Raw genomic sequence first — 22,318 nt, forward strand, 5'->3', positions numbered from 1 at the left:
CACATAAATTCTCTATGATTTGAGAAACTATATCTAACACATTTGATTTTTATTTTCGTTTAATAAATAAATATCTAATTGATCAAAATTTACTGAATATGCTGATGTTAATAAAAAAATATTAAATAAAAATTTATATTTACCCTTGATTGACTTATTGCAGGTCAAACAATTTTTTTCGAACTAAACTACCCTTATAATGGTGAAGATATACATCCTCACATGCATTATGAAAACGTATGAGGGTGATTTGATTATAAAAAGATTTATTTGACCTGCAATAAGTCAGTAATAAGTCAACCAAGGATAAACATAATTTTTTTTATTTTTTTGCTAAAAGCAATAAATTTAATGAATTTTGATTAGTGGAGAGACTTTATCTCTTAAACAAAAGTAAACCTCATGGGATGCGACTCAAATATAATTTTTCAAACCATTCCGTCCCTCCTTGAAAGAGTCATTTTGCGTATTATTATCTCTAAAAACGTGTGTTACATTTAATTCTGATCTCAATAAATGTGTATAGATTGAAGTAGGTGGTAAAAATTGGTGGTGATGCTATAACATGAGCCTCCATTTGCATAAGTGCGCCATTTTGTGTAGCGACTTTCACAAGATGATAATTTTGTCCACCAACGTTCCTCCATCTCCAACTTCATCTGCACCATTCATGCACTTATTTCCTCCTCCTATTGACGCTTTTGGTCAAAAAGCTAAGCTCGTGTTTTCTCGTAGCTACCATTTTCATTTGCCATCAACCCATTATTATGTGAATTTCCTTCCATTCATGATCCACCCAGCTTGTTATGTATGTTAATAAGTCAATAAGCCATTTTCCAAGAATAGAATACGGTGCACAGTCGTCAACCACTAAGTAGCGATTTAAGTGGTCCTACTCCATATTAACTCATAACCTATTCTTATTCCCCCAGTAAGAAATTACGTTGGCGTTTGTTCCACCTACACCTACCATTTATCTATACTATATTAAAAAGAAAAAGATTTTTTTCTCTCACGAATGACGGTTATGACACTGCAGTATCAATTTTATTATTATATCAATTATACCCCTAAATTGATTTTCTTTTTTTCTTTCTTTTTTCTTTTTAAAAATATAGTGTACTGGTTTATATTTATTCTCATTCGTAATATAATTTAAAATATAAAATATTATTTATTATATGCACGCAGAGACAGTATGTGACAACCACTAATAGTAAATAAATAGGAGCTCCATACATACTCTATTATTTGCAAGTAAGAATCACGTTTCTAAGTCTACAATTCTATAATCGAAGTGACACGTCTTGTTATGGTCCCAAACAATTAGATTAGGGACCAGAGGAGATATAATTGTGAAAGTATGTTACGGTGCATTTGACCAAAATTAGAAGAGATTTGACCAAAATTAGATAAGTTGACCCCAAAAGTGCAGTAAGGTTAAGTTGTAATATTCACAAAGAATGAGGGCATCCTCATGCCTCTGCCCATATAAATACTAGACACAAATGCACTCCCAACAACCTCAACAAAAAGCACATTAAAGTTAGTTGCCAAATTTTTTTCACTATCATTCCTCATGGGGAACTGTCTAGTTCTTCAAGAAAATGTTGTTAGGGTGATGAAAGCAGATGGGAAAATCATACAATACAAGAAATCCCCAATCGAAGTTGATCAAGTGTTGTCAAAATTCTCTCACCATGAAGTATCTGAAGATGAACATCATCGACTGGCTGGAGTTGTGAGGATTAAGCTCGTGATCAGCAAGCAAGAGCTGCAAGAAATGCTGAGGATAGGAGGAGTTTCAGTTGATGATATGATCTCTAAGGTGCAGAAAGAAGAAATCATCAAAAGTTATGATAGAGATGCTGTAATGATTTCAAAAGGATGGTCACCTGTCCTGGAAAGTATCCCTGAAGCAGCTTAGTTTTCAGCTTGCTATCGGCAAAAACAAAGAGCAAAGGAGACGACGATCTTTATATACAACATATCTAGCTTGCAGGAAACTAGCTGCCAGCAATCCAATTTAGGTGTAAACTATTAGATCGTACATGATAATATCAACGTTTCACTTTATAATAATCTGATCTAATGGTTTACATCTCACGACGGCTGCTGGCACTTGGACAGAAAAATTCAGGAAGCCATTGAGATACAATAAATAGAAGCACATGAATCACTGGTTAAACTTCATCTGTTTCTGTAGGTACAGAAACTGGAGATGATTCATGCAAAAAGAACAGGAAAGAAAAGATATGTAATTGTGTGAGCAGAGATCATACCTGATAACTTGGCAAGTCTTCAGTGTATTAGTCATGTAGAGAACATATTGTTTTTCCTTTTTCTTGGAAGCATAAAACAAAATTGAACAAGAGCAGCAATTTCCCATATGAATATAGTATTTGTTTACTCCTTGACACTGTATGATAGTTTTACAAGGGAAACTCACTTTATATAGTAGAGAAGAAACCTATCAACAGTGTTTTTGTAGCTTTGCATTTACTCAAGAATGAGCATAGGATTATATATATGTTGTGTGTGTGTGTGTGTATTCGAGCCTTGGCCAAAAGCTATGTTTGCTTCCTTTCAACTTCTAGAGCAATTTCGTTACGACGATTAAACGGAAGTGCAAAGGGTGGGTTGTACTGCACCATAAAAAGTAAAAGACAATTAGAAGATCATAAAGGACGATTTACCACAAATATCCTTTGTAACTCAGAGATGTATATACCTGTGCAACTTCCACAGAGGCACCCTCTTTTACGCGAAACTCTGGGTTGTTCTTCAGCAAGTCCATGAGTGATGATTCACGGCGTTCAACGTCTTCATCAGTCACAAATCCTGGCTCAAATTGGAAAGTACATCGTCAAAGAAAACGTGTATGTACCATTTTTTTCTAAATCAAGACGACCTAGAATACTGATCCATCCTTATTTTTGCCACTAAAGTAAGAAGATTTCATTAGGCAAATCATGCCTTTAGATGGCTTGTTGTTGGGCTCATATAGGGCTTGGTAATGAAGCAAAATATCAAAATATTTTAATCGAAACACTCATTCATAATGATTTGATGTCAACGTTATGTCCAAAAACTTCACATTTATTATGCCCCCGAATTTTGTCTCAAATCGTCAAGATAGTCCTTGAATACCTAAGAACACCGGGAAAGTCCCGGTTGCAACCCTGAATGCTTAAGTTAGTAAGGTCAATACGGGGCTAACTCAAGTAGTAGTGCGGTAAAATGATTAGTCTTGCACTATGGTAACAAACGTTATCAATTCAACATTGTTACTCCAATAGAGAATTCTTATGAATTTGTTCGGTGTACTTGTTCTTAACAAGCACTCCGTACATACATTAGTGACACAACACCATTGTCTATAAACAAGGGATTCTCCCTAGGAGGATGCATCGTAAGGACAAGTTTCTACAGTATCATTGATGTCATATCTCAATGTCCTTGAATTTAAATATTTAAAGTAAAAAACCATAGACACATAATTCATGATCACCACATATGCGTGACCATGCATCATCGTATGTAAGGATGTTATGGACAATTGTCTTTTATTGATGTAAATTGAATAAGAATGTTTACCAAAAAACATATTAAAACGACCTAATTAATCGGTGTGTTGGGCATTATCCTGAAATTGTATTATCATTTGATTCAGTAAGCTGTGAGTTTTACAAGAAAGGGGCACGAGGAGTGGAAAATGTACCACGTATTTCTTATTCTTCACACAAATTTGCTATAAATGCAAGTTTGGGTATCATTCTTGCAAAGTAAAAGAATGCTTTGTCAGAAGATAGAGTAGGAGATTATATATATTTGCTTATTTGTAGTTGATAACTTTGGTATATAGATCAATATTTCCATACCATGTTTGTAATTCTACTCTTGTCCTAACATTATATTCGGGACTATTTCTTCAATGATAATCAAGCCTTTCTTTTCGTCCTATTCAACAGGGTATCAAGCAGGTTTACAAAATATAAATATGTACCACATATTTATTTATTTACTAAAAAGAGCAAAGAGCCTGAGAAACCCTAACTCAAACTCGATGCCTTACCCACGCAGCCCCAACTCGCGTCACCATCCCCATCTCTGTCCACCAACTTCTGCCCCTTCACGCCGTTGCCCGATTACGCATGTCCAGACCTCTTCATCTCTCCGCTACACCACTACCGCGCCCAACCCTCACAATCCTGCTACTTTTGTCTTATATTGTCTATCTATGGCGTCCTCTAATAAAATTGGATCTCTTGGTACAACTGAGAAATTAAATGGTCGTAATACGTGGTTCCAAGCATTTAAACTTTTCCTGGCATCTCATAATAAATTAACACATATCCTCCCATCCCCTCCGGCAACTTTAGATGAAATTGTATCATGAGGTAACAGTATGATTACTGTTAGTGTTAATGTAATGTTTTTTAGTTCTGCAAAGGAAATTTGGGATGCTCTACGTGATATGTACTCCCGTGAGGAAAAACGTTTCTCGCATGTTCGAGTTAAACGAGAAACTTGTTTCTTTGAAACAGAAGGGACGCACTATCACTATTATTTTGCTTCAGTGAAAGAAGCAGCTCATGAGATACTATTATTTCTAAGCTGTGATGCTAAGACTAGGCATTCTCAATGTGAAGAATTTTCTGGTGCCCAAATTTCTATCTAACCTTGATATCTCTCTCCATTCCACTAGAGACTCTTTGTTGGCAAGTGATACGGTTCCTACTTTATCTAATGCCTTATCTCTTGTTCTTCATGTTGCCATTGGTTACACAAAATCCCCGCCTACATCCGAGATCTCGGCTTTAGCTTATTCGAGGTCATGGTTCGTCACGTGGTCACCCATCTAAGGGAGGACGAGGTCGTGCTTTGGATAACTCCTGTGGTTCTCGCTATTGTTAACAGTACAGTAAAACTAACCATGTTTCTAAGTGGTCGAATGCCCTTTCTAGTGAAAATTAAGTGTCCGTTCTAGAAAATTAATGTTCTCTTTGATCCTCGTTCCCTTCAGTCTAATGTCGATCGTCAACTTACCAAGTCTCGTAATTGTTTGATAACTTTATTTCCTTAGATGACGATTGGTGGCTGACATGAGCTGAGTGGTCTCTGGATGCTACGAATACACCTACCAGTGCTCATGTTCTCTCCGCGTCTATATCCCCACTTGGAGACCCTTCCTTAGCTAAGTTAAAGAAAATTTTACCATTTGAGTCTTGAGTTAGAATGTGAGTCTTGCGCGTTAGGAAAACATCATCATATTTCACACCCGTCTAGAGTCGAGTCGATAGTCGTAGTTCTTCTCCTTTTGATCCTTGTCCATACTCTAAGGTCCTAGTCGCATCAAGTATGTTAGTGGTTTTATTTAGATATGTTACTTATTGATGATTACTCTAGGATGACTTGGCTTTATTTACAAATAGGTTCCTAATGTAATCACCTCTTTCTATAATGAAATAAAAACTCAACTTTCCTCCAATATTCGTGTTCTTCATACTAATAGTGGTGCGGTAGAATGCGCACACTCATGTCTCACATGAGTGTCTCTAGGGTTTTCTGGGGGTTGTTGCCCTTTACCACATGTTTTCTAATAAATCATATCACATCTAGTTTTCCACATGGAGATATCCATTACTCTTGTCTATACTCTAGTCTACCTCTTTTTCATGCTGCTCCCTGGGTTTTGGGATGTGTGTTTTGCACATGATGTCACTCCTGGTATAGGTAAATTATCCCCGAGGTATGTCAAGTGTATCATTCTAGGTTATGCATGTATGTAGAATGCGTATCATTGTTGCGATCATGTCGTTCAGTTCAACTGATGTTTCCTTTATCTATTCTACTCCATATTACTCCAAGGACAAACTTTTTTAAGTTTTTTTCTCCTCCACGTGCCTCTTGTGTCCAATGTGTCTCATTTACTACATGTTTTCTAATAAATCATATCACATCTAGTTTTCCACATGGAGATATCCATTACTCTTGTCTATACTCTAGTCTACCTCTTTTTCATGCTGCTCCCTGGGTTTTGGGATGTGTGTTTTGCACATGATGTCACTCCTAGTATAGGTAAATTATCCCCAAGGTATGTCAAGTGTATCATTCTAGGTTATGCATGTATGTAGAATGCGTATCATTGTTGCAATCATGTCGTTCAGTTCAACTGATGTTTCCTTTATCTATTCTACTCCATATTACTCCAAGGACAAACTTTTTTAAGTTTTTTTCTCCTCCACGTGCCTCTTGTGTCCAATGTGTCTCATTTGGACCCTGTTTCCAAACATTCCTCTCAGCCTCTTCAAGTGTACGTACAAAGGGCATCGTTATTGCACTCCTGTCGCTTACTTGTGCTGATTTTACCTTTATTTATTCTACTCCATATCACTTCAGCTGATGTTAACTTTTTCGTTTCTACTCCATATGACTCTGTGACTCATCTGGGTCCTACTTCCAAACATTCATGCCGCCCTCCTCAAGTATATATCGTCATCACCAAGTATTATCCATCACACTTGATAATTCTGTTCATCCAACATTTCTTCATGCAACTCGTCCTTTACCTTTGCCTACAGAGTCCGATAATGACTTTTCCATTGCTCTTAGCAAAGTATATGATCATGTACTGCAATTCCTTTGGCTAACTCCACCTCTTATGAACATCTGAGTCCTTTCGTACATTTGCAGTTTCGCTATCCAATACTTTTGTCCCCAGGTCTTACAATGAAACGGTGCTATACCTTGAGTGGAAGTCAGCAATAGACGAGGAAATGTCTGCACTTATTCTATACCTTTCCATAATGGATGAGGAAATGTCTGCATTTATTTCTGCTCTTATTTCTAGCGACATTTGGAAACTTGTGTCTGCCCCTGCTGAAGCAGATGCAGTGTCTTGCCAATTAGTATTCACTCTTAAGTATCATGCTAATGCTATTGATATAAAGACCTGTTTGTTTACCAAGGGTTTGACTCAGACCTACGACGTTGACTATTTTGAGACATTTTCTCGTGTTGCTCGTCTCAATTCCATTTGACTCCTATTCTCCTTGGCATCAATCAAGATGGCCTATGCATCGTATGGATGTCAAGAACGCTTTCCTTTATGGTGATTTAAGTGAGACCAAAGCAACCTCCTAGTTACGTTGCTTTGGAGTGAGTTAGCATATGGTGGTGTAAACTGAAAATGCAATTTATAGCCTCAAGTAGAGTCATCGAACTTGGTCTGAAAAGTTCAGTAAGGTGATATAATGAATTTTGATTTCACATATTTCAGGCAGACCACTCTGTAGTTGTGAAATGGGGTCCATCCAGTATGGTTGTTGTTGTTGTCTATGTTGATGAGCTTCTGACTTCTAGAAGTGATATTGAGGGAATAGAGAAGAAGAAGGCATATCTGCAACAACACTTTGTTACTAACTACATGGGACGTCCTCTAAATATTTGTTCGAGATTGAGATCGCTCATATAAAAAATGATATCTCTCTATCCCAAAGAAAATATGCCCTTGACTTACTCCAAGAACCAACTTACTTGGCACCAAACCTGTTGATACTCCTATGAAGTTCAACTCTGAACTTTGGGACGATAATGGTATGTATTTAAGAGACAAGGCAAAATACAGATGATTGGTTGGGTTGTTATAAGACATGACATCTCATTTTTCGTTGGCCAAGTAAGTCAATTTATGGATAGACCATAAACTATCATGCACTCACGATACTCACATATGTTCAAGAAACATGGTCATCTAAAGATAAAAGCTTGCTCATATGCTGATTATGCTGGATCTAGAAATAATAAAACATCTACATTTGGATATTGCACCGATGTTGGGGGGAAATTTAGTTACTTGGCGAAGCAAAAAGGAAGTCATTGTTGCTCGGTCTAGTGCAAAAGTTGATTACACTATTATGGTTGTACTCCATTTACTCCATCAGAACAAATATCCCAGTCCTCTCTCCTCCATACCTCTCCCTAGTCTTTATACAGGATATCTCATTATATTCCTGACTACTTTCCAATAGTAGATGTGTTCACCAAAGCTTTGGTGGGGGGGGGGGGGGGTGAAGCAGTTTCAGTTTTTATGTAGCAAGGTGAGCATAGTTGATATATATCCTCCACCTCGAGGGGAGTGTTAGAAGATTGATTAGGAGGATTTGTGCATAATTGATATTTTCGAAAGAGAGATCAATCATACCCAACATGCTCAATTACAAGTCTTCCATACTTCCATTGTGTGTGGAACTGAGAGAATAAAGTTTAGACAAACCTGAAAATGCAATTACAGCAATGATCCTTTTTGGCACCTCTTTGATAGTTATAGATGAATCCTTTGGCAATGGCAAGTTGGCACCATACTTCGAGGGCATGACAAAGGACATCTTCCACTTATCTTGATCTTCCACCTAAATGAACTTTTGTTCTAGTCACAAAAAATTGGCATACTTGCCTTTATGCAGGAGCATGACGTTATTAAACAAATTAATGCAATTGGAATTTTCATTTCATAAGAATAACGTGGTGTAATTGAAAACAAGGTAAAAGAACCATTAACTTGATATTGATAACTTGAATCAACTTCTTTCACCTCAAGTCTCCAATACTCACCACACTTCTCCAGCTTCACTAAGTGATTCTCCAAATTACCTGAGGGTGATACTCTGTGTAAAATGTCTAATTGCCATTTCGAGAAAAGTCGGTTCATTCTTGCAATATAAATATCTAGTGTAAACCTCCAAAATTAACAAATCACGATCTAAAGAAAATGGAGTTCTAACAAACTCTGAAAAAGATGTAAGTTTCAAATCTTATCTTGAGAAACATAATTGATTACCCAGTCCCCTCAACGGCTATTACGTCCCTCTCCCATAAAAAGTTCACACAGGCAGCAAGAAGTGATACTCCAGCCGGGCCTAAAAGTTCATAGACTCTCCTAACTCCTCTTGGCATCACAAAAGAAAACCTTATGAGATTAAGAAACAAAAACTATAACTCGTATCAGATTTCCACTTTAAGAACAAGTAATTTAATCTTTACTGTGTATGGTCATAAGTTTACAGACATCCTTCCTCCAGCTTCTCAAGTAATCAGTCAGCATTAAATTTCTTCCAGAGAGCAATTCAAAAGAAAAAAAATATGCCCCATCTCTCTCTTTGAGGGGCAGGTTAGGGTTTGATAGAAAACAATCGCAAACCAGCCTGTATTTCTGAGCAGTAATGACTTTAGGAATACATAGGCACCTATAAATTGCTGGCACTTCTACTCCAAATCCTGCAAGTTTAGGACTCCAAACATCATAACAACCTCTGCTCATTAGCTTGTTTATCTAAAAGGTGCAATTGATGGATTAGGACATATCTGTGCTTATTAACCTATTTCACATCATAACCAAATCAAAAACTTATACTTTGTGGTGTTTTCAAGACATAGGCAAATGAATCCGGGAAGTCATTGAACATCTTAATGATTGAAGCCAACAGACATGAATAAGTTAAAGTGCACCCTTGGCGAAGTCATTTACCACAGTTCGAGGGGTAAAATTTATTTTGGTCCCCAACATTTAAGTTCAATTTCAAAATAGTCCTTGTCTTTCAGTTTATTTCAAATTAGTCCTTTTGATAGGTGATTATAAAACTTTTATTTTCACAAAAACACAATATTTTCCCTCCACTTTTATTTTCAATTGCAATTTGGTTCCTTGCATATAAAATTTAAAAAATATAACCGTTTTTAATTGGAAAAATATACAATTATTTAAATAATCGTCCAAATTGTATATTTTTCCAATTAAAAACGGTTATATTTTTTAAATTTTATATGCAAGGAACCAAATTGCAATTTTATATTTTTTAAATTTTATATGCAAGGAACCAAATTGCAATTGAAAATAAAAGTGGAGGGAAAATATTGTTCTTTTGTAAAAATAAAAGTTTTATAATCACCTATCAAAAGGACTAATTTGAAATAAACTGAAAGACAAGGACTATTTTGAAATTGAACTCAAATGTTGGGGACCAAAATAAATTTTACCCCTCGAACTGTGGTAAATGACTTCGCCAAGGGTGCACTTTAACTTATTCATGTCTGTTGGCTTCAATCATTAAGATGTTCAATGACTTCCCGGATTCATTTGCCTATGTCTTGAAAACACCACAAAGTATAAGTTTTTGATTTGGTTATGATGTGAAATAGGTTAATAAGCAGATATGTCCCAATCCATCAATTGTACCTTTTAGATAAACAAGCTAATGAGCAGAGGTTGTTATGATGTTTGGAGTCCTAACTTGCAGGATTTGGAGTAGAAGTGCCAGCAAGTTCATTAAATCACAATAATTATATTGATATGTTATTGATCAACTTATGTGCAAGGGACCAAATTGCAAATTGAAAATGAAAATTGGGGACTAAAATTTTCTTTGTAAAAAAGAAAATATTTTATAAGGGTTATATGAAAAATCACCTACTGAAGATATTAATTTGAAATGAGTTGAAAAGATAGGGACTATTTTGAAATTAAAATTAAATATTAGGTGCTAAAATAAATTTTACCCCAGTTTGCAGTATACACTTTTCAAGCAATAGTCATGTCCACCTTAAGTTTAAAGCTAAAAAGGATCTCGAAGAGGGTAACACATTGGAAGGATGGCAATGGGAATCTAACAGGAACAAATTAAACAAGCGCCAATGAAATGTCAATTTAAGAACAAAGACCGAGCAAATTGAAATGGGTATCTCAAGAAGTTGGGTTTCTAACTGACTATCACCTTATAGTAATTATTTGGAACCTTAAACCTTAAACCTTATAAAGCTATTTTGTAAATCCAATTAATTGTTTTATGTGATACCTTAAACCTTATAAAGCTATTTTGTAAACAGATAAACCGTCCACAGGTGAACGAAAATAAGACGATGAAAAGTTACCCTTCTAGTGATCACTGGGGTTGTCATATCCATTTTCTCCCCATCAGACTTTATTCTACGAGTAAAAACTGGTGTAGTCATCTCCATTTGCTTCTCTCTTGTATTCTGAATCCAATAAGACGAAGAACAGAGCACAAAATTACAACAATATGCAATTAGTATTAAGCTACTAAAAAGCTTTTGACGTGAAACTTTCTCTTTAATCTCTAAATTTTTCCAACTACCTTACCGAACAAGTACTCAGCCAACACATTGAAAGATTGAGATGCACCAGCAAAATCAAATCCATACTTCCCAGGCATCGTTGTCTCGGCAATAAAGTAAGACTGGTTTTGTCCATGTGAAACAAAATGCAAACACTTAGATAAGGACTCATTAGAACAAAACCATGTGTACAATATATTAAATATCCTATTTAGGTCTTTTTATCTTCTTCACTTTCAAGAATCTATATATGCTTGACCCAAAAACTCAATATCCAAACACAAGATGTAGCAAACAAGCCATTAACTGATGAATTCTAATGCATTAAATTACAGAGGAAAGAATACCTCGACTTCTCTTATCTCGTACTGGTCATACCGACTTAGAACCTTGAATTCCACCGTCTCAAGATCCGGAACTTCAGTTGACAATGAAAACCAAAACCAAGATACATAAATAACCAATAAATCTCTCCATAAGAAATAAATCCAACAAAAAGCCCAAACGTAATTCAACACTACCCGACATCAACGCTTCCTCCAAACTCCGGCTCTCGAACCTCCTACTCGGGAACACGTATTTTGCGGTCTCATTCGCCAGTTCCATCAAAACTACAAAAGTCAAGAAACCAAGAAAAACAAACCGAAAATCAAGAAACTTCAAAAGGGCCCTTGAAATACAGAGTAACAAACGGAAAGCAAGCAATAGGTAATCATTCCTTACAGCGCTGAGATAGAGATGACGCTTGAGCAGCGAGAGCGAGAACGAGAGAGACCCGAGATTCAACAGCTGACATGGGCGCCGTTCTTCTTCCACTTCTTCTCATGTTATCAGTTGTTGCCATGGATTTTACAGGGAAGATGATTGGCGAGTGTGATAGTGACTTCTTGCGTTGATGGGCCGGAATTTGAGTACTGGACATTGAAGGGCTGGTGAGAAGCATTTTCTTGATCTTTGTCGGGGAAGAAATAAGAGAATGCGAGAAGGAGCTTTATGGCTTTCTGTCCACCCATATAGCCGTTGGAGTAATTATGAATTTATACTATTTATTTTGCATACCCAAAACTTTTTTCAAATTGTATTTACGTCCTTCTTCTTTATTTGAACTTTCAGTTTTCAGAGGAAATGAGTGGAAAAGAATAAATGATTGAATAAAATCTTGGGCCCCCTGCCATCTAAAATATCTAAATTGTAAAATGAGTTTCTAACCGTTAATTGAAAATTTTGAAATTTATATATATATACATGTGGTAGTGGCACATTGTTCTTTTTTATATAAAATAAATAATATTTTATATTTTAAAATATATTATAAATAATAATAAAATATATAAACCAACAGTATATTTTTTTAAAAATAAAAAGAACTTATCAATTAATATTTAAATTGGTAAGTTGAATAAGTTAATTATCATATTAGTTGAAGTGCATTTTTTGAATCACATAAACTTGGTGCAACGACGCAAAACCGCCATGTTGCGTCTGTAACACCTCTTTTTTCTTATAATAGTGTGGATATATTCATATCATCATTGTAAAAAATGAAATAAACGAGTGACTAATAAAATTTTGAATCAAATTAGCGATGGGATAATTTAGTATCGGTATTTTCTTGTTTTACTAGTCGTAATTGAAAACATGAACATGAATATGATTACAACGGGCTATTCTATTGCGAAATAAACATGTGATTGGACTTGATAGTTTAACTTATCAAACAGGTATGTATTGTGAACGAGGTTTGAACGTATGAAAGATGCCCACGTATATATAATTTTTTTTTAAATGGGATATATGACAACTATATAATTATTTGATGTACTTAGCACCAAGTATAGTATTTACAAGATAATTATAATAACATTTTTAATTAGAAATAACATTTATGAAAATAATCCTGAAAACTGATATCTTATTTTTAAATATGTAAAAATATATAACAGTTCGTGATAATGGTCACAAGAATTATAATTTTAAAAAATCCACTGCATATACAAAAAAACCACAATTATTTTAAAAGTTAAAGAAAAAAAAAAGAAATCATTTTTGCCATGTAAATTTAGTTGCCCAAACTTTAGTGAAATTCGCAAATTTGTACCCTCATATGTATTAAATAAAATATTTCTACGAAAAAATAAAAATTTTTCTTGAAAAATATTATTATATTATCATTAAATATTATATGTACACTGTATGCAATGTTTTGACTAAAAAGATTATAAACGAAAAAATGCAAATTTTGCCAAAAAAAAAAAAAAAAAAAGTTTAGATAGTAAAATTGGATGGGAGGGTAAAATGGTGAATTCGCACGCGTCGCCCTCCCGCTTTTATGTTTTTACTTCCTTCTTCGTTCATCCGTTGGTTCATTCACTGACCGAGATGAAAAATGGCGTCGTCTTGAACAACAGTCTGAAGAAATATCTTGAATCCATGGCCAAAATCTTACCCAGAAACAAATAATAATCGCTCAGAAAACATAGAAATTGATTCAGTAAATGGCATCCTCAATCTCCGCCTGCTTCTTCAATGTCAACCCCAAGTCCTGCTCCTTAACCCTCTCGCGTAGACCACTTAAACCCTCCCAATTCCGCTGTCTCGCGCCGCCGCTGCCATCCCTGATTCTTCCACGAGCTTCGAATTTTCGGTGCGGAAGAACCTCTGTTTCGTTGATTAGGGCTAGCAGCGGTGGAGTTGATGTTGCTGCAGCGTCGGCAGTAAGGCCCGGAGGTAGCGTGGAGAGCGATAAGTTGTCGTCTGATGTACGGAATCGAGCTATGGACGCCATTGATGCATGCGGAAGGAGAGTCACCATTGGTGATGTGGCGAGCAAGGCGGGGCTCAAGTTGAATGAAGCTCAGAAGGCTCTTCAGGCTCTTGCTGCAGACACCAATGGCTTCCTAGAGGTCGCTTTTTTATGGTTCTTTGTTTTCTTACGTTTGTCTTAGTGTTATGAAGTTTAAGTGTAGGGTAGTTTCTGATTCCTGATGAAGGATGGGTAAAATGTTAACGAAGTAATTTACATGTTTTCAAATGATGGTTGTTGTGCTCATTCCAAATAGGTTTCAGATGAAGGGGATGTTTTGTATGTTCTTCCCAAGGATTATCGCTCAAAGCTGGCGGCCAAGTCTTTTAGGCTAAAAGTTGAACCCTTGTTGGAGAAGGGAAAGGTATTGAGATTTTTTATGGATTGATTCAAGCTTCTTGCATTTTGACTGGAATGATTTTTGTGGCAGATGGCAGCGGAGTATTTAGTGAGGGTTTCTTTTGGCACCGCACTGATCGCATCCATTGTTCTTGTATATACCACAATAATTGCTATAATCTCAAGTAGTCGGTACAAGTCTTAATCTTTGCATATCCATCACTGGAATTAATTATCAGTAATGTAGTGTTTGTAGCTTTTCTTGATTATAATTGTTTTCCTATTCATGTTTTGGCACAGGGAGGAGGACAATCGTGGAAGAAGAGGAAGATCTTATGATACTGGTTTCACATTTTACTTGAGTCCAACTGATTTATTCTGGTAATATTCTAACTCACGATCTTTATCTACATATAGAATAAAGAGAATGTGAACATGAAAATTCTTGTGGACTCCTAAGAAGCTGGGTTTTAATGTTGGACCTTTTTGTAAGGTGCTAGCTTGACATGTATGTTCTTGTCTTCTTGTCAAAGGCTAATAATAAAGAGCTTTACATATCCTAGTTAGAATTTCAAAATTGAAGTTTCTCGACTTTTAAGTTAAGTAGATATAAATTATACATGTTATCATATTCTTGTTACTTTTGTTTGATGTAGAGAAATCTGGGAGGAGCTGTATTTGATGACTTATCTAATCAATATATCCAGGTACTGGGATCCATATTATTACAGGAGGCGTCAATTAAGAGAAGGTGATCGTGGGATGAATTTCATTGAATCGGTAAGGAAAATTTTTTTTCTACAAGCATTTTATATAGTTCCAGTTGCTTCCTAGGTTTATAAATCCTTGGTATTTCCTACTTTTCAGGTTTTCTCCTTTGTATTTGGAGATGGTGATCCCAATCAAGGTATTGAAGAAGAGAGGTGGAAGTTGGTAATAACTGATCACTGATTCCAGTGGTCCGTTTCTTAATGCTTTATCATTTTATTGTATTATATTATTGTCATTCTACATCCTAGAAACAGTTTCTGCCCAACTATTCTAAACTTTGCTCCTGATTCTGAAATGTCTGTCCCAGTTTTTCCTTACTGGGGAGCAATCTAGTTTTGTGTGGTGGCTGTGGAAGGGATTTCTCATATGTGTTTCCTGTGGTAATTTGGGGAGGGCATTGTTGGTAATAGGGGATAACATGTTATCGACATAGTGTTAATAATTTATTTATGGGAAGATCTTGAGTTGGGAGCTATACCCATCCAGACCACATTATGTAATAGGCATAATGGGTTTACCCACTTGCACCCACACCCAGCTATACAGAGTGCCTTTTGGCTGTTGGTTAATTTGGTTGGTTTTTGATAGCTATAGCCAAAACCTCAATTAGGTTTTAGAAAACATTAGGGCATCTAGCAAAGATCAACTAACAAATTGGGAGTTTGAAAGTTAAACGTCATAAAGTACTTAGTTACATATGTGATGCTTAAGTCATCCAGATAGTATGGAGGACAGAGTAAGGAGTAATTGAACCTGTAGATGTGAGAAATGTTATTAGGTTATTGAGCTCATCTTGATGTAATTCTATGGAGATTTGAGGCTGCTGATTTGGCCAACAGATTCAAGCTAGCATTTGACTATCTTCAATATCTTTCCTTCTTGTTTGATACCAAAATAGAAAAAGAAGAAAGAAAAATGTGCAACTCTGAGATTGGAAATATGGCTGGTCTTCATACTTAATCTTCAACCATTTTTGATGGTTTTGTGAGGTTGTTTCTTCTAAGTCAGATTATCTTCTTCAATCATATGCATGAAGTTGGCTTGATTTTTACAAATCTTATACTGATCAACAACCAGTCTTTTGTGATAACATCTTTCTCACCAAATATATCTGCAGATTGGACAATACATTGCTTCGAATGGTGGTGTTGTTACTGCTGAAGAACTTGCTCCATATCTGGATCTGGAGACTACTGAAAGCATGGTAGGTATTATCAAACTTTATTTCTTATTTTGGCATTTCTGAGACTTCATTTATCTCATTTGGGCCTTTTCATCTTAGAATCACTAGCAACGGTTGCATGCGGTCCTCGTGCATAAAATTGAATTGAATGCAACGGAAGAACTATCCACTGTTTTTCAATTTATAAGAAAAATAGAAAGACGATATCATTGTCCATATTTTTCAAATATTCTTTCCAAATAAAAAGACATGTTGCTGGTGATTAGCAAATAATAAAAAATATATATATATATATGATTGAATTGTTAAAGTATACAATTGTTTTCTTTATACAAACTTTATCATTGGCTAACAATTTCATATGCAAGATAAAGTTTGACTTTATGACACCCAAATGCTGGCAGATAGCAAAAACAACAAAAACATTGGATCACATTCACTCAGTGCCCTTTGCTTTGCCTGACTCTCTCTATAAACAACAATCACATTTGAAGTTCAACTATATAATATTCTTATAATAAAAATTCATCATTTGAATCAACTATATATGTTTGTAATCCATACATTAGGTTAGTTCTAACATTAAGAATATGCCACGATTGAACCAGAAAACTATATTAGCTATAATATTAACAAAATCCTGAAAAAAGAGTTCTTCTAAGTAGATCATTTTTTGAATCAATGTATGTATGTATGTAACATTAATGTTAGTTTCTAATAGGATCATTCCCATCAGAATATTTTTATCACCTCACCTTTTCACCTTTACCCTTTGCCTACAACACATATTAATACATATATACACACACACACACACAAATATACCTCATCATTTGTGCAACTGAGCATTTTCTCACTTATTGCAAATTGTTTCAGGGAGACAATTATCATGCAAATAGAGGTGCATATATATCCAACATATATGTAGATGAAATTACATTAATCACTGAGGGTCGTATGTATATATGAAAGAGATGATATATTTATGGAAAGACAATTCAAACATGAAATCCATCAAAATAATTAGTGAAATATCTATAATAAAGTAAAACACATGTTGTAGGAATTGGATCAATATCTCTAGTTTAAGGTATAGTTCAGTACAGGTACATATTCATAGCAGTTAAAAGGTATATATAAAACACATGTTGTAGGAATTGGATCAATATCTCTAGTTTAAGGTATAGTTCAGTACAGGTACATATTTATAGCAGTTAAAAGGTATATATAATTGTACCTCAGGTTTCTTTTCCTTCTTAACCTCTTCTTTGATAGGCTTAGCCGCTTAGGAGAAATCAATTCCACTTGCTTCCCAGTTTTCTTCCTCAACCTCTCCTACACTTTGATGGGATCAGCCCTTTTTCCCTTAACTATCACCTTATGGTTCTTGAGGAAGCCGTAAAGTCAAACACCCAAACCACAACTTTCTGTGTCATTCTGCATTCGGCATCACTCATTAGCTCTATATGATGGAAGAACACATCAACACGTTTTACCAAAAATAAAAAATAAAAAAAACTTAGAGAAGGCAAAAATGAGTCAAGGATGAACCAATGGATCAAGTGTTCTTGCACAATACTGAAAAATAAAAATAAAATCTGCAACTTGTAATGCTTTGCCTCGCAATAGGCTCCCTTAGCCAATATCCTTTACCACCAACAGATTAACTATAAATAAAAAGCTAGTGCAACAAACTTCTCAACTTCAGCTTGAAGAAATTAATACATACACATGCCATCAATCATGTGAAAGTTTAAGTATAAGTTCCTACGTCTTATGTGCATTCCAGGAGTAACAATTTCGGTGGAGAATTTTCCCGAACACTTCATAGTGCGCAGTAGAGACTGGAGAATTGACTTAAGAAGGTGAGTTTGAGTGACATTGAGAGTTAGGAGGAAGAGAGTCGGTTGAGAGTTTCAAGAGCTGTGGATTGTTGAAGAGAGAGTTTGAAGAAACATGGATTAAAGAGTGAGGCGAGGACAGAGACTGCAGCAACGTGGATTGAAGAGTTAGGAGGAAGAGAGGGTATTTGGTTGAGAGTTGGAACTTAGTGGTTGAAAGAGAGTGGGTAAGTTTGGATTAGTTTAGGGGTCTTTTGGTGAAATAATATTTTTGGTGTAAGTGGTATGAGAACCACCGTTTTGTATCTCTAAGACTCCTTTGCTTTATAATAGTATAGATGATAAACTTTCTTGCTTTCTAGTTTTCCTGGTTGTAAGAGATGTAACAAAGATGGTAATACCGTTTTGATTTTGCACGTATTCAGAAAATTTACTATTCATTCCTGGTAGATTAACTGTCTGTTAATAATATTTGATCTGTTACTTGTTTAGAAACTTTTGACTATTCTATTTGTGTTTATGAATACTTATGTTTATATTTACTCTTGTCGAGATCCTCACCTTTTGGTAATTTATTGTTATTTGCATTGCTTCAGGATGATGATTCCTACATACTCCCAGTGCTGCTACGATTTGATGGGCAGCCTGAGGTTGATGAAGAGGTTTGTTTTTTAATTACCTTTTCTGGAAATGCATATTATGAAATGCCTTTGCCTTCATCTGCACAAAAGTTGTAGAAGGTCTGAATTTTTCCTCAAAAGAGCTAGTATTGGCTCTCTCCATAAATACTAACCAAGTATGAACACTTCTAATCATGTGGAACCACTGTTGGTTTCTTATTTTGGAGTTCTAGATATATTTGAGTTGGATGGTAACTAAGGAAGTTGCCAAAAAGGCCAAAGTAATCTTTGTAGTATATAAAAAGATTATCATGATGTTCTCTTTAGTAACAGACTGATCTATTGACTTATATGGGTATTATCAAAATTCATGAATTTCTTATTCATAAATAGTGGACGATGTTGGTTATGCATGCTCCTTTAGAAGGTTCCCTAGTGGTTGAACACAAATTTGTCGAGTAACCGAGAAGCCTAGTATTAGAAATACCTCCCATTTTTCCGTCATCTTTACCTTAACTGGTGGTTTCTATATGCCTGCCTAACCACCCTATTAAACAATTCATATGCTATTTAGCACTACTTATCAATTTAATATGTAATTGGTGCATGTTATACAGAGTACTTAGTCTGTCTTAAATTAGTATTCCGCTTTTCTTTGATGAAATGGATGTACTTGCAGGGAAATATTTTATATCGGTTTCCATCATTACAACGCACTGCTGCTCCACAGAGGAGTGGGCGGAAGGAGTACGTTGGAAAGAGTTGGGCTGATTGGGTTGGTGGTGTTGAAAATTTTTTCAAGGAAAAGAAATGGCAGTTTAGGTAATCCTTTGTCGTTAATACTTTAATTTTATTAGCATCATGCATTTCAGCTTAATTTACTAGATCTTGTTTCTGCAGCAAAACAAGTACTTCAGAGAGGGCAATGGCGATAGGTCTCGGTGGACTTAACCTATTTGGGGTTATTATTCTTGGTACCATGTTGAAGTATGTTACCACTTGCTTTGTGCTTTATTTTTACTTTTTAAAATTCTCATTATTTTACTGACAAGTATATTTAATTTTGAAGGAATATGACAGTTAGCCCGAGCGGGTTTGTTTCATTTGTATCCAGCATTTTCCCCTTACTTCAGGTATTTAATACTCCGACTTGATATCATGTTTTCATCCCCATTTTCGCTTTATACAAATTCCCTAGCATACGATCTTAGCTCACTTGATCCAGCATACTTAAAGAAAATTCTGGTTAAGAATGTATGGATATAGATGTTCCACCACTAATTGTAAGTATCACCTCTTTCTTTATGGAATGGTTGGAATAACATTTCATTAGTCTAGTAACTAGAAGCAGTGATGTGAATGTTATTTGGGCCTTAAAAATAGGAGTTTTCCAATATTTAGTTGCTTGAAATTATCTTTTCAAAATCATCATGTTTTGTGGAAGCTGTTTCTCCTCTGTTATTTGTGCCTTCTCTCTGTTTGTTTTTGAAAATATTCCTTAATTGTTTGATGTACATGACTTGTTATTGGATAGTCTGCCTTGTTGTGGCTGAGCTATTTCCATATTGTTTCACTTGTCTTGAGTTCCTATATTCACCTTGCAGATCTATGCTGGCTTCCCCTTTGCCATTCATTGGTTTGATGTTTAAGCTTCATGTTGTATTACTCCTCTAAGTTCCTATACTGACCTTGCAGATCTATGCTGGCTCGTTCTTTGCAATTCCATTGATTCGATGGTTTTTCGTTCAAAATAAAAATGCCCAAATTGTTAAACGGAATCGAGCTAGGGAACAGCGCGCCAAGGCTCTTGTATCACCCAATCTATCTCTAAGGCGGAAGGTAAGCACATTGATGATACATAACACTATCATAATTCAAGATACTCATTGATTTGGTTTAGTACTGACCAAACTGATAAACAACCTAACTCACCTCTGAAGATAGTCAGATTCTGTAGATCAGTACATTTTTTCTGTACACTCAGCTGAACTTGCCATAGAACACTTGAAGCTCAGTATTCAAATGATAATTTTGTGCATTAGATTTTTCTTCCATTGAATTACAGAGCATCAAATACTCAAAAGTATTGATCCTTGCCTTTCAGATTTTTGATTGCCTAAGGTGTTCAATTTAACTTTGTTCATGTGTAAGAATAAGTAAAATGAGCCAGTTATCAAATAAGGACATTGATTCCGGAATGTTTCTGTACTGACATGTGAACATGCGATGCACGGATTTGTTATGTCTGTTTCTTATACTTTCAGCTTTTGAGTGCTCGGGACATGGCTCAGAAAACATTCATCAGCCAGGACAGAATTGTCTATAGTACTGACAGGGACTTGTATGAGCAAGACTATGAGAGCCGAGAGTGGGATCGAAGATTCAAAGAGATTGAAAAGTCTGACTAGATAAAACACATAGGTTCAGTGCATTGTCAAATCCAGTTATATATGTTTTATTTAAGGCCAGGCAGGACTTTCTCCCTTTTTTCATTTTTGTACATACTATTGTTTCATAGATTCAAAGAGCAACGAGCATGACTAACTTGTATAATTGACAGTTTATCATTGAAAATTGAATATCACACCAAGGCATACTAATCTTTAAATTTCGACATAGCCTAGTGAAATATAAAACAGAGGCAAACTATTTTACAATGTTCTTATTGCTTTGAAGTTGCATAGCCATGAAAATAATCAGTGTTGGCACACCTTTAAACATTGAAGATCGCATAATCACCCATAACTTGGTCCACCGATTGTTGTTGTGCTAAATCAATTTCAGTTTGAAACATATATATGTTCTTTCCTGCATAAATTGCTTTGCAGGACTGAGAACAAAGTACAGAAAAGAGAACATTGTTGACAAGCAGTGCAATGAACAATAAAACCACCCCAAATGGTAAAGCTATTTTCAACAAGTACATGTATCAATAGGAACTTATCAGCAAGTACATGTATCAATAGGAACCCATTTTCAACAAGAGAACATCGTTGACAAGCAGTGCAATGAACAATAAAACCACCCCAAATGGTAAAACCACCCTGAGAATGCATCCACAATGAATTTTCACCATCCTGCCACACAGTGCCACTCATAACTTCTCGAGCAACTTATGACAGCACCATACCTGCCAAAATAAAATTGGCTACGGTGAAATTCTGACCACTAGTAAGAGAAAGGATAAGGAAAACCAAAGGAACCAGTTTGAAAACGTCGCACCAACATATTGGTTTGTTCTGATATATTGGCATGAATTACAAGAAGAAGAAAACGCTAAACTGAAATAAATATACTAAGATACTTACTTAAAGTTAATAGTATCAAGAGCATCGCCAATATAATTAGTGCAGGATGATATTTGGCTTGGATACAATGCAAAGATCTTTGACATTTTTCTCTATGATCCTGAATCCAGCAACTTGATTGTGCAGTTTGAGCAGATTGTGAACATGACAAATGAAAATTGCTGCTCCCAAAAGCTGACCTAAGTTGAGCGAGATATCTCTGTCCCAAAAAAAGAAAGAAGAATAAACCATAAAACATAAAAGTGAAAGTAAAATATTTAAGGAGTATATCGAGATGGAAAGCCATTGAGGGAAAGCGAATAAACCACAGCAAGAAGTAG

At 35.5% G+C, this 22,318-nt stretch overlaps 4 protein-coding genes across 7 annotated transcripts in view; 2 read left to right on the forward strand and 2 right to left on the reverse strand.

The window, feature by feature from the left end:
• LOC105161759 (heme-binding-like protein At3g10130, chloroplastic) lies at positions 1,574–12,127 on the reverse strand. 2 transcript variants are annotated; one of them, XR_847798.2, is made up of 9 exons: positions 11,857–12,127; positions 11,655–11,744; positions 11,481–11,551; positions 11,154–11,255; positions 10,930–11,034; positions 8,279–8,414; positions 2,732–2,841; positions 1,896–2,645; positions 1,574–1,786 (listed from the first exon to the last, which is right to left on the reverse strand). XR_847798.2 is itself a non-coding variant. In XM_011079561.2 (8 exons), the coding sequence occupies exons 1-8, from the start codon at positions 12,074–12,076 to the stop codon at positions 2,571–2,573; spliced, it is 909 nt and encodes a 302-aa protein (XP_011077863.1). In that variant the 5' UTR covers positions 12,077–12,127; the 3' UTR covers positions 1,574–2,570. The 2 variants fall into 2 exon arrangements, 1 of the variants encoding a protein (XP_011077863.1); XM_011079561.2 differs by having other exon boundaries at positions 1,574–2,645.
• LOC105161812 lies at positions 1,580–1,927 on the forward strand. The gene has a single exon (XM_011079626.1). It carries the CDS (start codon positions 1,580–1,582, stop codon positions 1,925–1,927), a length of 348 nt encoding a protein of 115 aa, XP_011077928.1.
• LOC105161760 (uncharacterized protein At5g03900, chloroplastic) lies at positions 13,467–21,298 on the forward strand. 2 transcript variants are annotated; one of them, XM_011079563.2, is made up of 13 exons: positions 13,467–14,036; positions 14,193–14,300; positions 14,367–14,467; positions 14,576–14,656; positions 14,983–15,055; positions 15,143–15,208; positions 16,164–16,250; positions 18,667–18,732; positions 19,370–19,512; positions 19,591–19,677; positions 19,760–19,823; positions 20,386–20,529; positions 20,955–21,298. In XM_011079563.2, exons 1-13 carry the CDS (start codon positions 13,629–13,631, stop codon positions 21,096–21,098), a joined length of 1,572 nt encoding a protein of 523 aa, XP_011077865.1. In that variant the 5' UTR covers positions 13,467–13,628; the 3' UTR covers positions 21,099–21,298. The 2 variants fall into 2 exon arrangements, with proteins under 2 accessions (XP_011077865.1, XP_020549454.1); XM_020693795.1 differs by lacking the exons at positions 20,386–20,529; positions 20,955–21,298 and adding an exon at positions 20,295–20,377.
• Positions 21,418–22,318, reverse strand: part of LOC105161761 — a 3,163-nt gene continuing 2,262 nt past the window's right edge. For both annotated transcript variants that reach the window (XM_020693797.1, XM_011079564.2), the window contains 2 exons: positions 21,999–22,197; positions 21,418–21,820 (listed from right to left, as the gene is read on the reverse strand). In XM_020693797.1, the coding sequence (XP_020549456.1) occupies positions 21,804–21,820; positions 21,999–22,197 (216 nt within the window). In that variant the 3' untranslated portion in view covers positions 21,418–21,803. The remainder of the gene's footprint in view (positions 21,821–21,998; positions 22,198–22,318) is intronic.

This window comes from Sesamum indicum, linkage group LG5 (genome assembly GCF_000512975.1).
Source record: "Sesamum indicum cultivar Zhongzhi No. 13 linkage group LG5, S_indicum_v1.0, whole genome shotgun sequence".
NCBI lineage: Eukaryota > Viridiplantae > Streptophyta > Magnoliopsida > Lamiales > Pedaliaceae > Sesamum > Sesamum indicum.